The sequence below is a fragment of the Macrobrachium rosenbergii genome, chromosome 16 (genome assembly GCF_040412425.1).
Source record: "Macrobrachium rosenbergii isolate ZJJX-2024 chromosome 16, ASM4041242v1, whole genome shotgun sequence".
Classification (NCBI taxonomy): domain Eukaryota; kingdom Metazoa; phylum Arthropoda; class Malacostraca; order Decapoda; family Palaemonidae; genus Macrobrachium; species Macrobrachium rosenbergii.
In genome coordinates this window covers 3,980,560-3,999,268 of record NC_089756.1, presented here as the reverse complement: position 1 = coordinate 3,999,268, position 18,709 = coordinate 3,980,560, and the positions used below count along the sequence as shown (strand labels likewise).

Genomic DNA, 18,709 nt, shown 5'->3' with positions numbered 1-18,709 from the left:
CTGTATTGGGTCATTTGCCGATAATTTCCCGCTACGGTATACGCATGGTACTACTGGTCGCGCGTACATATACTAACACGGATCTTCTGGGCATACAGTATGTACATTTTATAAAATGTTTTGTTGTAAGATGATTTTTAAATGTTACATACAAAAAGTGTTTTTTAAATATTACATACAAAAAGTGTTTTACGATGATACAGTACTACGGGTAGTACGTAGAGCATATCTAAAATACATAAGACAACAGGAATACTGCAGGGTACGTATGTTTACATCTGCGGTACGTAGCATTTTCACGTATGTAAAGTATATATTACTGTAATGACTGCTGTAAGTACATTTTGTAAGTTAAAAATGATTTACTAATTTTCAAATATTACAGTACTGTAATATATTAACGTAAACACAGCAAAATTTCAATAATATATATTTGTTTTTCTTAAAAGTGCTTCACCCAAGCCACCTCTCTGCAAATACAAAGAAAGAGCGATGCTGGACGCTGTGTACCCAGGATCAGTGATACTTGACACACTATTGGCTGTCATCTGCAAAGCAGCCAATCCAGAAGCACCATTCATTTTCCTTGGCGCTGATTGGCTGTTCACTTGGCGCTGATTGGCTGAACATTCACAACCAACTCGTGAACACGGAATTCTGGGAGGACGCTCCACGGCATCATCTTCAGATTGTGCGTATAGTTCGCAGCATCTTACCGTGTGAAACCGTGCGTCTGTCCGTTTCGATTTTTTATCTTTGTGCATCAGCGGTATTCGGCCCTAAAATGCCTCCTAAAAAACGCCCTGCTCCTTCAAAGCCTTCTGGCAAAGAGTCTAAAAGAAAGAAGTCTTACAAAACTCGAGGAGAAGGTGAAACTTCTTGACATGTTATAGGAGGGCAAAAGTTTTGTCGCGGTTGGCCGCCATTTCAGTGTTAATGAGAGCACAGTGAGATATATCAAGAAGAGGCAGAGATACGCAAGTCTGTGAGTATGAGTTACTTTGGTAGTGCAAAGACAGTTGCAACAGTGCGGGATAAAACAATCGTGAAAACGGAATCTGCTCTGGCAATCTGGATAAAGGACTGCCGGAAGAAAAACGTGCCCCTCAACTCCAACATCATTCGCGAGAAAGCACGACAACTCCACCAGCAGTTATCAACCGCTAAGGAAGGCGACGACGTAGTACAGGCAGAGGAAGGCGCTGAAGAAGGGGAATTTTCTAGGCTTTGATGAACCAGCAGAAGAAGAAGAGGGGGAAGAACCCCAAGCAGGACCATCATCAGCGCCTAAAGGTTTCCAGGCCAGCAAGGGGTGGTTCCACCGATTTCAAAAGCGGTTCCACCTAAAGTCTGTTACTCTGCATGGGGAATCTGCATCTGCAGACACTGAAGCAGCCGCGAAATATCCGGAGGCCTTCAAGAAGATCATCGAGGAGAAGGGCTACCATCCAGCACAGGTGTTTGATATGGATGAGACTGGCCTGTTCTGGAAAAAGATGTCTTCCCAGACTTACCTTATGAAGGAAGAAGCTAAAGCCTCCGGATTCAAGACCCAGAAGGATAGGGTTACCCTCATCATGTGTGGGAATGCAGCTGGTTTCATGCTTAAACCAGGCCTCATTTACAAGGCTGCAAACCCCAGGGCCCCTCAAGAATAAGAACAAGGCATTGCTTCCTGTGTTCTGGATGCATAACCCTAAGGCCTGGATCACCAAAGTCCTCACAGAGTACTGGTTCCATCAGAGCTTCATCCCTCAAGTTAGGCAATACCTGAACGACTTGGCCATGGAGTTCAAGGTGTTGCTGATTATGGATAATGTAGGTGGCCACCCTCTCGACCTTTCTTAAGGGAGTTCAGTTTGAGTTCCTCCCTCTCAACACCACCTCTCTCCTCCAGCCTATGGACCAGGGCGTGATCCGTGCCTTCAAGGCACTCTATACCAGGAACTGCCTCCAGCACCTTGTAACTGCAATGGACAGTGACAGTGAATTTACGCTAAAAGAATATTGGTGTAAATTCACGATTGCCACATGTCTGAGCATCATCAGCCGATCACTGAATGACATGAAGAAGGAGACCCTGAATGCATGCCAGAACAAGTTGTGGCCGGAGTGTGTTCATGATTACAGGGGCTTCTCTCCTGAAGAAATTCAACGTTCGGCTATTAATAAGGCTGTCCAGTTGGCGAGGATTCTAGGTGGGGAAGGCTTCGAGGACATCACCGAGGATGAAATTGGCACCCTTATTGATGCTCACTCTGACCCCCTGACGGACCAGGATTTGGAAGAGCTGACGAAGTCTGCCAGTGAGGAAGACGATACGCCAGGTTCAGGGGAGGAGCAGGAGGAAGAGGAGAGCGGCCTGACTCTGGAACGTCTGTCCCACGATGATTCAGGATATGCAGGAGTATGTTTTAATATGGGATCCTTTTATGGAACGCTCCTTAAAGTTTTCAAACATGCTTGATTCAGCATGGGAGCCCTATAATCAAACCCTCACCACCATGAAAAAGCAGCAACAGCAGCTGCCTATCACCATGTTCATCAAACGGACGAAGAAGGCCCCTCCAAAGCCTCCCAAATCACCCGAAGTAGTGCCTCTCGAATCACCTGAAGAAGTGCCTCCCCAGTCGCCTGAAGTACTAGTGCCTCTCGAATCGCCTGAAGAAATGCCTCCCCAACCACCTGAAGTCGTGCCTCCCAAATCAACTGAAGAAGTGTCTCCTGAAGGTGAAGAGGCACCCTCAGATGAGTTGTAACTACTCTTGCTTTGCTGTGCAGTCATATCTTCATCATTATTCATCGCACTGCACAGCTAATTCATCATCATCATCTTTAATCAACATTCATTGCTGGTGAGTAGCCGTGTGATTTACGTATGTAGTAATCTTAATATGTAAGTACAGCAGTATGAAATTTTAAAAATTTTTTTGTCTCTCTCTTTTTGTGAATTACGTATACGTAAATACCGATGTTCTCCCCGAAAAGAAAAAGGAACGGCTTATAACTGTATGAAAGAAAATGTGTGGCTGAATACGTAGGGGGGACTGGATTATTTTCACCTACAGTTGTAAGCCATACAGTACGTACGTATAAATGTAATGATAAAATGTTTAAGATGGCTTGGAAATTATATTAATAGTATCATTTCAATGATTAATACAGTAATAAGGTAATAGTTTAATGTATATTTGATGTAGGCTGGTATTTTTACTCATACTTTGGAGTTTGACCCTTCATGGTAGACAGGTATAAGCGATTTTAGAGGGGTGTTGTAAGCATTCGCGGATTTGACCTATTTGGGGGGCATCCCTTGTGAATATGGGGGTTCACTGTACAGGCAGTCCCCGGTTATCGGTGAGTTCCGTTCTGACGGGCGTGGCGACAACCGAAAATCGCCACTAACCGAAAATCGGCGATAATAGCACTGATCCCTGGTTAGCACCGCCGATAACCGGTGATCAGCGGCGCCAATAAGAGGCAATCAGTGCCGATAACCGTTTTATCAGTGACGAAAATCTGGTTGTCGTCGTCGCTAGACAAGCGCCGTAAAACCGGATCGCCAGTAACCGAGGCCGCCGATAACCGGGAACTGCCTGTAATTACATAAACTATTGGCTCCCTAAATATGGCAGCTTAAAATTCAAAATTTGCGTGGTGCCGCTACTATCGTCAGTGTGTAGGCGACAAGGTCGCACCCACCGTCCAGGACTCGAGGAAACAACCCTGCGGAGAGCTCAATTCGTTTTCTGCCGGCTTCCGGTTAACATTGGAAGTTTTCACGCAGCTGCTTCGCTTTTTGGCTTTTTCTTTGCATGAATGTGAAGTATTCAGAATTTGTTGCTTTGTGGCTTGCTACCTTTGTTGAATTGTTGTTCGAGTTAACCTTAGGTTTTTTGGTTAACGATGTAGGATTCCAGTTCATCTAGTATTTGCTTTTGTTCTGAGGGTTGTAGAACTAGGCTAACTAAGCTTTCATGCGATTCCATACAAAATGCACTAAATGTACGGGGCAAGAATGTAGTTAGGATAATGCTTGCATAGTGTCAGGATTGGGAGGATAAGAAATGGAAAACCTTGAAATCTCATGTAGAGAAATTAGAAAGAGATAAGAAGAGGAAAGAAGCCATTAGGGCTGAAAGTAGAGCCACTGCAGATTCCATCCCTTGGGAAAATTTAGGGGATGACAGAACTACCACTCTGTTCCAGGTTTCCATAATTCCACTCTTAGTGCCCTTGCCAGCCTCGAATCTAGGTTCGATCAGAAATTTAGTGTATTATCTAGTACTATTAGGGAAATGGGATCAGCTATTAAATCTCTAATGGAAAAAAATATAAGTATTGACAGTGCAGTGAGAAGTGAGAGTGCTGTGAATATTGAGGAGGTGACTGTCTGTCCCACCAGTTCTCCTAGACAAAGGTCACTGTCCTGCTCCCCCGCACCGGGGAGAAGACATACCGGAGGTCCAAGGGAGGCTGGCGGGGTTTGCCCACAGGCAGTTCCCCACTCTGTCGAGCCTGTCATGCTCTCCCAGGCTTCGACTAAACACCATTAGAAAGGCATTCCTGTGCATCAACTTTCTTCTGATTTGGAATCTTTCAGTCCACGCAAGAAGCTCCCATATCGCTACTCTATTTCTTCATGTCCGCTCAAGAGACTTGCGGATATTGGCAACTCTTCTCCCCTGGCTGTCAAGAGGTACAGAGAGACTAGCCCACAACCGTCCTGCAGTTTTCAAGTCCAGCCTGATTCTCCTGCTCATCGTCGTCATTTCTTCAGAGCAGTCATGAGCGCTATAAGTGTTCCAAGTGCCTGACTTCTTCCGAGCGCCCAGCGACTCGCGCCAGACTTCCGCTGATAAGCTCCTGGCGCCCTCTGTCTCGCGCCAGAATACCACTGATGAGCGCCCAGTGCCCGCCATCTCGTGCCAGAATACCTCTGATGAGCGCCCGGCGCCAACTCCCGAACTTCCAACGCCAACAGCCGAACTCCCAGCTTCTGCTTCTGGAGCCCATGCACCTTCTTCTGTTATTCCGTCTTCCTCGTCGGCCCAGGAAGATTCTTTAGCCCCACTCAAGCGCCAGTTGACTGACCTTTAGGTTTTTTGAAGAAATTATTGTCTCCTATCTCTTCAGAGGAGGAAGAGATTGTTCAGGATATGGTTCCCTCTTCTGCTTACTCATCTCTTCTGCATTTCCTCCTGGATAATTTCCCTGATTTCTTGATGCCTGTTTCACCTACTTCTCCAGCTTCTACCTTCCTCATGAAAAAGCATTCGTTGGAAGGTACCAGGTTACCCAAGCTAGTTCTTTCCTCCTCCTCAAAGAAGGTTCTTAAAGAAGTTCATGTCTGGCTGGCCGCTAAGAGAGAACAGGGCAAAGCGACACTTGTTTTTCTGCCCAGCAAATTGTTGAAGATGAGGTACTCTTACTATGCCACCAGGGAAGCTCCTTTCTTGGGAGTTTCTGCATCCTCCCAAAGGGACTTCTCTGGTCTGGTGGATTCTTCTCGTAGAACGGCCTTTTCGTCGGCCAAGATAATGTTTTCCTCAGCTGAACTGGATCACCTTATCAAGAATATTTTTAAGGTGTTTGAGATATGTAGTTTCCTCGATTGGGCCATCAGGGCGCTAGCGAGGAAGATTGAAGACCGTCCTGCCCTGGCTGAAGATTTTGCCTCCGATTGGCTAGTTCTTTCATGCTCAGACAGAGCAATTAGAGATGGCTCTTTAGAACTCGCCTCCCTATTTTCTATGGGCATCCTTAAGAAGAGGGAGCTCTGGTGTTTGTTCACCTTGAAAGGAGTCTCGCCGACTCAGAAGTCAGCTCTACTTTTCGCTCCTTTAAACAGGTCTCACCTCTTTCCTCAAAGCACAGTGAAGGAGATTCTTTCGGACTTGCAGAGTAAGTCTACCACTGACTTGTTGGCACAGTCCACTAGATATCCGAAGGAGCCTGTGCCTTCCACATCAAGATCGTTCTCCCCTCTTCAGTCCTAGCCCTTTCATGGAGGGAAAGCTAAGACGTAGCCTTGATCTAGATCAAACTTGTGACCTCCTACAAAGTCCATTAAGAGGTCTTCCTTAAAATCCAACCTCAAGAAGTGAGAAGTTAGTCCTCCGTGCCCAGGCAGGAGCCAGACTTCTACTTTATTGGAAAGAATGGGAGATCAGAGGGGCTACTTTATTGGAAAGAATGGGAGATTAGAGGAGCAGATCCCTGGGTGATCATGGTTCTCAAGGAGGGCTACTCCATTCCTTTTGTAAAGACGACTCCTTTAGTTACATCTCCAATCACGTTGACAGCGTATTCCAAAGGTTCCACAAAGTTTTTGGCCCTCTCTCAAGAAGTTGAATCCCTTCTTTCCAAAGGAGCAGTGGAAGAAGTGCTAGATCCCCACTCAGAGGGTTTCTACAATCGCCTTTTTGTGGTTCCAAAGGCCTCGTGGGGCTGGAGGCCCATTCTGGATGTCAGTGCCTTGAATGTGTTCGTACTAAAGACGAAGTTTCATGTGGAGACCGTTTGCTTAGTCATGTCCTCAGTACAACAGGGGGACTGGATGGCCACCCTGGATATGCAGGATGCGTATTTTCATGTCCCTGTTCATCCAGACTCACGAAAATTTCTACACTTCGTTTTTCAGGACAGGATACTACAGTTCCGGGCCCTATGCTTCGGCTTACGATGGCTTACTGAACTCTCAGACTTTTCGGGCTTTTCTGTCACCCAAAAGAGTCAAGAACTGCCTTCAGACTGTCAGTCAGTTCCTTGCTCTTCCTTCCTGCTCGGCAGTGCAGTGGATGAGTCTTCTGGTGACCCTCGTTTCAGTAGAGCAGTTTGTAAAAGTAGGCAGACTGCACATGGGACCCCTTCAGTTTTTCCTCAAAGCAAACTGGTGCAGAAAGACCCAACCAGACTTTCATCTTCCCGATGACGTCGGAAATCAAAGAGGATCTCTGGTGTTGGTCATGTGGAGGACTTCAGGCAGGGAAATCTCTTCTCCCAGTGCACCCAGACCTGTTTAATTCAGATGCCTCCGACCTAGGCTGGGGTGCCCTTCTGGACGGCCGGGAAGTCTCCGGAACATGGACTACAGTACAACAGAATTATCATATCAACGTAAAGGAACTGGGAGCAATTCACTTGGGCCTTCAGTCCTTCTCGGATCTGGTCCAAGCCAAGAAGATTGTAGTACATGCGGACAACACCACGGCTCTTGCTTACATTTGCAAACGGGCACTCATTCCTCCTGTCTGTACGAGACAGCGAGGGATCTCCTTCTGTGGGCGGAGGAGAACCAAGTCTCTCTTGTCACCCGGTTCATTCAAGGGAGAATGAATGCGATTGTGGATGAATTAAGCCGCCTCAAACAGGTCCTTCAAATCGAATGGACATTAGACCCGATAGTCTGCAACAGCATGTGGGGCAAACCCACAGTGGATCTTTTTGCAATGTCGAGAAGCCACCGTCTTCCCCTGTTTTGCTCTCCGGTCCTGGATCCTCAGTATGGAGCACAGGCGCCATGCTTTTGGACTGGACAGACTTAGATGTGTACGCCTCCCCTACCTTCGGAATGATCAGGGAAGCAGTCAAGTTGTTGACTCATCAGAACACCTCCATGACCCTAGTAGCTCCATTTTGGCCGAACAAGGAATGGTCTCCAGACTTGATTCGACTCCTGGTAGACTACCCAAGACGCTTTCCACAAAACGGTCTCTGCTCAGACAACCCCACTTTCTCAGATTCCACCAAGGGTTATCTGCTTTGGCCCTGACAGGCTTCAGACTGTCAAGTGCCTTTTCAGAGCAAAAGGGTTTTCGAGACAGGCTGCAGAGGCAATTGCGAGATGCAGACGAGCTTCTTCTACAAAGCTCTACCAATCAAATGGGCAGTCTTCAGAAGGTGGTGCAGCCGCCACAACGTCTCTTCTTCTGAGACATCTATAAGCCAAATAGCCGACTTTTTGATATTCCTAAAGCCCATCAGGAAGCTATCAACCTCTACCACCAAAGGGCATAGGTCGATGCTCCGCTCAGTTTTTAAACACAGAGGAATGGATATGTCTTCTAATCAAGATATCACCGACTTGATCAAATCCTTTGATACGTCCAAGAAAGAAAGTTCTTCCAGCGTCTCTTGGGACTTAGACGTTGTATTGAATTGGCTTTCAGGTCCCCAATTCAAACCTCTTCGTTATGTTTCCCTCAGGAATCTCACGAAAAAGACTCTTTTTAGTGGCTCTCGCTACTGCCAAACTTATTAGCGAGTTGCAGGCAATAGACAAGAGAATAGGTTTTACACAAGAGGACGCAGTCTGCTTGCTCTCTCTTGGTTTCCTCACAAAGAACGAGGACCCTTCTAAACCCTGGCCTAGATCCTTCGTCATCAAGAACCTTATGGATATCTTAGGACCTGAGGAAGAAAGACTCCTCTGCTTCAGGTACTATCTTCAGAGGGTAGAAAAGATTAGAGGCCTTCGAACAACCTCTGGCACTCTGTAAGAAACCCAGTTTGCCTGCTCTCCAAAAATGCCATCCCTTTTTTTCTGAGAGTTATTTTAGAAGCCCACTCTCAGATCCAGGAAGAAGCCTTTCCATTACTTAAGGTTAAGGCTCACAAAATTAGGGCAGTCACAACTTCCCTCGCTTTTAAACACTTGTCTCTTTCCACACTCCTACAGTCGACGTTCTGGAGATGCAAGTCCATATTCGCCTCACACTACCTCAAGGACATGGAAACCGCGTTTGAAAATTGTAGCACTTTAGGAGAAAGTTAAGTATACCTTAGTTTTACCAGACCACTGAGCTGATTAACAGCTCTCCTAGGGCTGGCCTGAAGGATCAGACTTATTTTACGTGGCTGAGAACCAATTGGTTACTTAGCTGTGGGACCTACAGCTTATTGTGGAATCTGAACCACATTATAGCAAGAAATGAATTTCTATCACCAGAAATAAATTCCTCTAACTCTTCATCAGCCAGCTGGAGACTCGAACTCGGGCCTAACGAGTGCTAGTCCACAGCTCTACCGACTCACCCAACGAAGAGGTTGCACTTAAGAGAGGAAGCATAGGGAATCTCTTTGTTCCTTTGCTGTCCACTCGCCTTGACTTAAGGTTTTGAGTTGATGGGAAGCCAGGGGGTACATTGTACCTGGAGTACCCACCAGTTCGCGTTTTATTATTGATAAAGGTTGGGTTATGGTTTTATTCTGTGGTGTAGATGATAGTGTTGTCATTTTGTATTCTGGTCTTCACCCAGGGCAAGGTCATCTTTTAAAACTTTGTCAGTATATGGTGTACTTCCTCTGTTGCAAAGTTCCCACTAATGTACGGGTGACCCTTGGCTATATTGCCACGTCCACTACAAGTTGAGAGAAGGGCCGACCAGAGGCAGTACCTACCTGCAGCAGCTCTCTCATGAGGTAAGGAAACAACAAACATTTATTCAGTGTTAGCAACCTTTCTATTTCAAATTCATTACTTACTTATTGTTTTGGAGTAGAATATGTCCATGCTCTTTCCCACCTGCTAACAATGTGGAGTCAGCTATTTAATTACTTGGTAAGTTACGTATGAAAAAATGACATTTTTATGATAAAGTTTTATATATTCTTACTAAGTAATTACATGATCAGAGCCCACCCTCCTCCCCTTGCATGAACATTAGAGCATAAAACGAATTGAGCTCTCCGCTGGGTTGTTTCCTCGAGTTTCAGATGGTGGGCGGGACCTTGTCACCTACACACCAACGATAGTAGCGCCACCGCGCGAATTTTGAATTTTTTAGATGCCGTAGGTTAGGGAACCAATAGCTATGTAATTACTTGGTAAGTGTATATGACATTTTAATATTTGTTATCGTTCTCTATTATAGGCAGCGGTCCACCTCCCTTACCTGGTTCTATACGTAGACCTGGAATGCCTCCTCTCCCTCCCAATTCCACCTCGCAACATCACCAACCACAACAACGCTCTCCAGAGGAACCTCGTCACCAGATAATTCATCAACTCCAAGAGGTTGGTTTTATCAAACCTGTTTTCTAGTTTTCTTACTAGGTATATGTCAGGGAACACGAAACTCTTCTATATGTTTCAGTATTGTGTAAATCGGTTAAATGTGTCATCTGTTTGGTATTGATTTAATTTATTTAATACAAGTTAAAATCTTGTAATTTGGCAGCACTAGAATGAAATTGTGCTCATACTCAAGAGTATATAAATAATAACAATTGACTTGGTCTGTTCTTAACTTTATAATTGGGATTGAGGCTATGACGCAGTATGATTGAGTTTGGTAACTGCATTTCATAGCAATGTAACTGACTGCCAGTAGAGCTCTTTTCTCAATTGTTTAAGGCCTAGGTTTTTGCAAGTACTGTAATTTTGCAGCTTTTGCTTCATTTTATTGTTTCCTTTACGCTTGTCCTATTATAGGTTATCATCTGTTTTACAATTTATATTAAAACCCTGGCCTTCAACACTCATTATACTTTAGCCATACATAAGCTCTGTTATCAGGTCTGATGCTTGTTTGATTACACAACTTTGTATATACTGTACACTGTAATGATTTTTGCAGTACTGCAACCAGACCACTGAGTTCTCACTGGGCAAAATTAAATGTTCTTCACATTACTTACATAGATTTTTAGAAGAAGTACACATAATTTTCCATATTCCAGTGTAGTAATCATAATTTGTGATAAATTAATTTATGTACAGAGTAAGTATGTAAGTGAAAGAATTGGAGGTTTTGTACTATTGTAATGTATGTGAACTTTTCTAACATTTTAAGAGAAGCTTACATACCTAATTAATCGAACAGTGAATATGAATAAAACAATCAAATTTACAGAAAAAGTTAATATTTTGCATATAAACTTAATAAGCATGTCTAAATTGTTTTTAAGGAATTTGCAGGTCAGAAGCATTAACCGGTATTAGTACGACATTACTTCCATCCAAAATTTAGTGTTTTTTTTTTTTAAAGGTTCATATCTCTGAGAAACTAAATGATAGGGTAATTTATAAAGGTTTATAGTGAATACAGTTCTTCAAAAGTACAACTAACTAATTGCGAGACTCAGTCATGGCTATAAATTTCTATACATCAGCTATCCCTTTACAGGTTGCATGTTAAATGAGTTGTCTCAACTCTCCTCTCTTGTGTACTTTCTCTTGAACTCCCCCAGGCTCAGTTAGAAAACAACAAGTAATAACGACAAGACGTATAGTAGTTATGAGTGAAATGTTTTTACTACTAGTATGTGTTTTTAAAATTCTGTAATGCAGACAGTCTTATTAATCCATCTTTATTACTAGAATAAAATTGATCAGTGTTCATTCTAATTTATGCCTTTTTACAGGAGGAGTGTGGTGACACATCGCCACGGCATTCGATAGCATCAAATACTAGCAGTAACTTATCCTCTCCACCTTCTCCTGGTCGACCTCCTGACCATCACTCCTCCTCCTATGATTCATAGGGATACGTTTGGCCTGGAGAGCGGCTATGAGCAGGTCACTCGCAGGCTGGTAGTCATGGGCTGCCTAAATACAGTTTTTGTTAAATATAATATAAAGGACTCTGCTCAAATTAAGTGTAGATTTTTCTTTGTTTCTTAAGTTTCAATTTTACTAAATCCTTGGACCATTCAGTATCATGTCACAGGGGCAGTATGGTCACAAATCAAAACAAAAGTACCGCTTTGGTTTAGCCAATTCTGGCTAAGTTTTATTTATTATTACCGTCTTTGTGATATAGTGGGTTATACAGAGTGGGGATACTGTAAGAAAGAGTATCTGAAAGAGAGTAATTATTCTGTAACCATTAATACTTAATAACATATGATAGTTTAATCAACCAGTTAATGCTGCTGATGGTTTGTTTTTGACCAACTGATCAGCATGCATAGAACACAAAGTACTTACCTTCCTCAGGTGGTTAGGAAGTTTAGAATTTATGAAGTTTTCGTAGGGTAAGTTATATGGGGTATATATAGAGCTGGTTGGTGCTACTATCACATTGCAAACATTTGTAAAATTTGTTGGTTAATCTAGGAGTTTCAGTACATATAGGCAGCTGATATGGAATTCTGGCTGTTTGGTGCTTTAAAAAAAAAATGTATTTGAGTGATGAATTATGTATAAATTTGCAATTATGATGTTATATATAAGAACTTCTTGTTTACAATTTATTGACATTGGGTCTTCTCTATAAATCTTTTAATGGTTGTTAAAAAAAGCTTCAGCTAGTCATTTTCCTTACTTTTAAGTGTCGGAATTTAGTCCAAAGAAACAAAGTAAACCTTATCAAATGCCTAGTGAGAACATGTTGAATTGTTATGAGGGCACAATATATTATAAATGTAGGTGCTGTGAGGATTAGGTAGTGTTGCAACCTGAAATAAAGTTGCTTTTAAGGCCTTGAGGGGAAGTCACACCGGTGCAAAGAGTTCACTTTGTTGGTTCAGTGTCTGTGGCCTTTCATTTATTTATCTTGAAAAGAAAATCATTGTAGTTTTAACCCTGTGGTGTTACTGAAATGTTTTGAATAGTTTATATAAAAAAGCTAACACCAGGGAGGTTGAAGCTACATTACGTACTTCAAAAATTTCCATATAGGCTTGCTGTGAAAGCCCAATGACAATTCTTCCAGTGGAAAAAAATCTTTTTGCATGAACAGTTTTCTTTTTGGACTCTGCTCATGTTAACTAACTCAGGCTTCTGTAAATGATGACACACCATTTGAACTATTTGCATTTCATATTGGATCAGTTGAGGGGAGAAGATGGTCTTACGTTCATCAATCAGAGTTGACTACTGTTATGTTACACAGTGGAAATTGTAAGTTTTCTAACATAATACACAAGAAAGGGGCATTTTTAAAACCAGTGTGATTTGAAATCGACTGATGTTAAGACTGTAGTCTCTACCCTTGTGATAAAACATGTTACTGTATATGCAAGTTGTGTTTTCATTTTGTAAACATTCAGTAAACTTTTATATGGCCCTAAGTTATTTAAATTTTTTGAAATTAACAAGAATGCAGATTATTTATCACAAAAATTGTTCTTAAGTTGAAAAACTGCTCCAGGGGGAACAAAATAGTTGAGAATCATTCCTTGACTGTGTGCTTTGTTATAATAGGTCTTGCTTGAAGGTTGTATTTGTAATGCTTGAAAACATGAGCCTTTTCATTGGAGGACCTTGCATGGATTCCAATCCATCACCTTAAAGGTATTCCTTGTTTTGTGTAGTTGTCCTAAAGTTCAGTAACAAGTTTGGCGTGGCTCTTTAATCTGATCAGCCGAATATGCTCCAAGATCATCATGCTCATAGCTTAGACATGCAAAGACATTGGTCTTGACTGCAAGAAATAACCATATGCTTTGAATTGCCTTCCAAACCACTACTAAAATGTGCAGACATTATGATCTCAGAGCAAAGGATTCTGATTTGTTAACATTCTTCCCCCTTCCAAAGTCTGATGGTTAACAAGTTTAATGTTTCTTTTCTCAGTTTTAGGCAAAGATTTAGACATTTTTCTGGAATTAGTAACTATGCCATTCATGTAATTAGTTGCTTGTGTAAAAAGCCTTTTTTTATGTAAAAAGCAGGTTTTTTTTTTGAAGTGTTCTTGCCAATTGACGTAGCAAGTTTTGCTGCTGTTGTCGACTCGATACTCTTCTCAAGATAATGTATTAATGTCCATTAATTTATTAGGCATCAACGTATTCATCTCCATAATTTCTCATTAATAACTAAGCATTCTATGCTGTCACAATTTTCTTGTAAGTACAATATTGTAAATATGTTATTCTCTAGCGATTCAGTTCCATGAAAGTATGAAACCTGGTATGTATAATAAAACTGTGTATTGTAGTATGTAATTTATGATTTGAATGGTCACTCTACAGTGGCTTTGTGTATACTAGCTTTTGTAAAATAGACAATTTTTAGAAATGGCAATATTATGGGTGAAGGCTGTTTTTATTTCTACCTATACTTGGTCAGATCCATGAGATGAAGCATTGCAAAACATTACCCACAGCTGTTGGTTACGCATCAGCAATGTTAAGAACAGTATACTTTCAGGTTATTCATTAGTTCGATGATGGAGATGGAAACTTCCAAAATTGTAGTTCATCAACTTGTAGCTTTTGTCATGACAATGATTCAGGCACATGTAACATGATGAAATCATGGTAGAAAATCCTTATACTTGCAGCTGACTGGTCAAAAACAAAATGGCTTCAGCAAACCTATTAGTGTAGACAACAGAGGAAAACTCTCCAGAGATTCGTAGCACAGATGTCCTATGTCTTCGCTCAATAAAGCCTAAATATACACTGATGGAAGGAATAACAGATAGCCGACCTTTTGGAGAAACCACTCGACAGAATGGTAGAAGCCACTGTAAAAGGCCATCCCACTTTGAGTGTAACATAATATGGATTTAGCCACGTTCAAGTGTGAGATATGAAAGGCAGCCCAGTATGCATGATCAAAAGATCAGCTGCTCGGTTCCTCTGGTTAGTCGCCATATGGCTAACCTTCGACTGTTCAGCTGTCGGCAAAAGGCTTTCTTGACTTAGAGATTGACTAGTATACCTAGTGTAGGAAAAATACATATTACATGTAAAATTTGGTATTTTTATATTAATGTACTAACTCATGACAACTGCTGCTGAATTAATGAAAGATAAAAATTGTTTCTAAAGTATCCTCCTCTCTGGTTGGAGGAGAACAAAGACTGATGAGACTTTGAAGACGACAAAAGACCCAAAGCTGGAAATAGCAGCTCTGGAACACTTCAGAAACATTTGGGGTCTAGAGAATGCATTAGTCATAAGTTGAAATTAAGTGGTTAATGTTGCACCCCCTTTTATATCATAGCCATTTCAGAAGGGTCGAACCCTCCCAGCACAACTGGTTGTAGGTGTCCATCATGAAAACCACCACAAGATTGACCTTGGAGTAAGGGGGAGAGTAAGCTTACTGACAGCCTTCATAGCAAATGAAGGCTGACAAGCCTGCTAGTATCAGTCCTAGAAATGATAAAACTTCTGAAGGTGCTTATCTGCAAAGGAAAAACCACAGGAATTGCAACCCTTCAAATGAAGCATTACATCCACCTGTAGTATCTGGCCACTAAACCTTGCCAAAGGTAGATTCATCTTGTACCCCCCTACTCCTTACTGCCATCCCTTCAGTTCGCAATCAAGGTCTCCAAGGGGCTGAAATGGGACTTGATCTTTAAGGTGTCACACACCCAGCTGAGAATATCTACGAAGGATGTGTTGTCCTTGGGCACATAGATCCTTTGCAAATTCCTAATCAGTCTTCTACCAGTAAAGCACTAATTTTTGCAGAGGTGAATATGGCCCTCTTGGATGTCTGCGGAGTGCTAGGAGTACGAGGAATTTTCCCAGTTTCATAGGGTTTAGGTTAAAGGGTCTTGGAGGAAGCCATGCTTGCCACTGGTGGGGTTGAAGAAAACTGCTAAAGAAAAAAGAAGACCGGTCATAAACTGATTCTGAAACACAGAATAAACCTTCAAATGGTTCACATACAACGAATTTGCAGCCACTAGGAACTTGGAATGAAGGCACTGAAATGATGGAGGAAGGCAAAAATGTTACCTAACCTAAAAGATGAGATGATGGCATGAAGCCAGAGATTGTAGGTGAGGTAGTCTAGGACAGAGGAAAATCCTTCCCAAAAGAGGCAGGCCATCCCCTGGGTAAGGGGATTTCTGATGAGGCAGGCCTAAACGGGAAAAAGTACCGTGGGAGTCAAGATGGATGAAATCTTGCAATTCTTACCGAGGAAACTATTCTTAATGGCAATCACACGACTTGTAAGCCTTTCTTTGGCCAACAGACTGATTCACACATGAGGAGGTATATACTGCAGGGAATACTGCTGCCTTCTATAAACCACCATCCTGGGAAAGAACCCTTGCAGGATGATAATGAGTGGTCTATGTATGCACAGTCAGTGTGACTGGAGAGCCATTTGTGCTTGAGTAAGGCTATATATGAACTGGTTCATGGATGGTATCGACACTAAACAAAAAGAGCTTTATTCCTCTTGACACAGTGATGGAGCTGACTTGACATAACCTACAATTTTATGTGGATTCAATATGTCTAAAATATAACTGTTCCTAACTTGACCATTCAGTTTAAGAATGCTCTCATATAGGTTTTTTCAAGGACAGTCAAAGGCTTATGAAACATATTCCAATCAAAATGTTTCAATTACTTTCAATTAACCCTTAAACGCCGAGCCTCTATTTACAAAAATGTCTCCCGTATGCCGGCGGCGTTCGGTGAGTTAGCGCCGAAGCGGAAAAATAGTTTTTTTTCAAAAAATCACAGCACGCTAGTTTTTAAGATAAAGAGTTCATTTTTGGCTCTTTTTTTTGTCATTGCCTGAAGTTTAGTATGCAACCATCAGAAATGAAAAAAAAAATCATTATCATATATAAATATTGAAATATATGACAGCGCAAAAAAAAGTTTTCATATATAATTTTATACAAATCGCGCTGTGAGCAAAACGGTTAAAGCTAACGGGTTATTTTGTTTTTCTTTGTATTGTACACGAAATTGCGATGATTTTGGTATATAACAAATTGTAAAACGATCAAAGCAACACACAAAATATCACAAAATGATGCAAGAATTCGTAACGCGCGGACGTAAATTTTTTTTTTTTTTTTTCAAAAATTCACCATAAATCGAAATATTGTGCTAGAGACTTCCCGTTTGTTGAAAAATAAAGCTAATTGATTGAATATTACTAGACTGTGTGTTTTAGCTTACAATTGCAGTTTTTAACCATTTCGGTCGAGTTAAAGTTGACCGAAAGTCGAATTTTTTCTATTTATCGTGATTTATATGAAAATATTTCAAAACTGATAAAAGCTACAACCATGAGTTATTTTCTGTTGTATTGTACATGAAATTGCGCACATTTTCATATATAAAACTTTATGTAACGACTAATATAAAACGGTGCAAATATTACGACAACGTGACGAAAGAATTTCTGGGATGTTCGGCAGAGTTACCGGGCAGACGTAAGGAAAATGTTTTTTTCAAAAATTCACCATAAATCGAAATATTGTGCTAGATGAAAATTTTGCTAGCCTAACCTATCCTTAAATTATTCAATTATGTGATCCACTCACCTGTTCACGTTCTTTTTACTCTATGCAATCCAGCTTACGACAACAAAAACCACACACAGACTTGCAACCCAACCATTATCGACCTAACCTTTCAGAGAGCTCTCTCTACCTCTTTCCACCATGCTTTCAACACTCCCGCTTCTTGTTTGTTTACATTTTTCTCCCTCCCGCCATTTTCGTCCTGTGACGTCACTTCCTATGACGTCACAACAATAACATACTCTTTTAAACATAAGGAATGCTATGCTATAAAAACATCTTATAAAATTAAACGTGCTTTCTTTTTATACATTCTGTAATACCCATACACTTCATCAATGCAGAAAATAAAATAATGACTAACTTATAAAACTAACATACAATCACACTTATCTCCTTCTCCCCCCTCCAGCCTTTTCTTATCCTAATCCCCTCTAATCTCCATTATTCTCCAATTCTTTACCCTCTACATAATTCCTAATGCTTTCCCCAGAAACTCCAGCTTTGGTCAATACATCAGCTATTTGATGCTTTCCTTTTATCCATCTCACCTCACTTATTTCTCCAGATTCTATTGTTTCTCTTATTGCTGCAATATCAATTTTTAATCTCTTACTACTTACTCCGGTACTTGATTTTATTGCAGTCATTAGGGTTTTACTGTCAGTTTTCACCAGTGCTTCTAATTTTCTCCCTCCTACTATCTCTTCCCACAAATGATTGAAATATATCAATCCTTCTATGGCCTCCCCAACACTCGAGAGCTTCTGCTTCAATGGTGGACTTGGCTACTCTTCTGGATTTCCACCATATAGGGCTTCTCCTCTTCCCATCTGTCAATGATATCACATAACCTAATTGAGTATGACCATCTTCAATATTCCCGAATGAAGCATCTGCATAGGCTTCCCATTAAATCTTTTCTTCTTCTAACTCACTTATCACTTCTCCCATTATGCACATAGTTTTTCTCACTATCTTAATCAGCTTTCTCATATCTTGAGTCGTTCCTTCTTTAAAAGCTTTACTTAATTCACAAACATCATATGATATTTCTGGCACAGTATGTAGCGATACCCAATTCAACTGTCCTACCACTGATCTATATTCTGTTAACTCCTTTTGTCCTAATACTCTATTACCTGTAAATCTTCTGGCTTCTGGTTCTCTTATAGAATTTATATACTGCCACTGATTAAGACAAATTCCATTTTCCTTATGCTCTACTATTACTCCTATATACTTAAAACTTTTACTTTCTTGTTCTCCTACTTGTAATTTCCCTTTCAATTTCCCAATTGTTTCCTTTAAAAATCCTCCAGTTCCTCCATAGCAAAAATCATCTACATGTGTACATAAAATACCATTCAATTTATTGTCTTTCTTCCAAAAGAATATATTAGGTTCTAATCTATTCCTCTCGCCTTTAAGCTCCTCCACCAGTTTTACCACCTTACAATACCATGCCTTTGCTGCATCCTTGAGCCCATAAACAGTTTTCTTCAATTTCCATAATCCACTCCAACCAT

General features: G+C 41.3%; 1 protein-coding gene across 14 annotated transcripts in view; it reads left to right on the top strand.

The window, feature by feature from the left end:
- Nucleotides 1-13,985, top strand: part of gek (serine/threonine-protein kinase gek) — a 439,738-nt gene extending 425,753 nt beyond the window's left edge. For all 14 annotated transcript variants that reach the window (XR_010855605.1, XM_067118318.1, XM_067118311.1 and 11 more), the window contains 2 exons: nucleotides 9,876-10,018; nucleotides 11,368-13,985. Coding sequence is in view for 13 of the 14 variants with exons in the window: in XM_067118318.1 (XP_066974419.1) it covers nucleotides 9,876-10,018; nucleotides 11,368-11,487 (263 nt within the window). In the remaining variant the exon portion in view is untranslated. The remainder of the gene's footprint in view (nucleotides 1-9,875; nucleotides 10,019-11,367) is intronic.
- The last annotated feature ends 4,724 nt before the right edge of the window (nucleotides 13,986-18,709 follow it).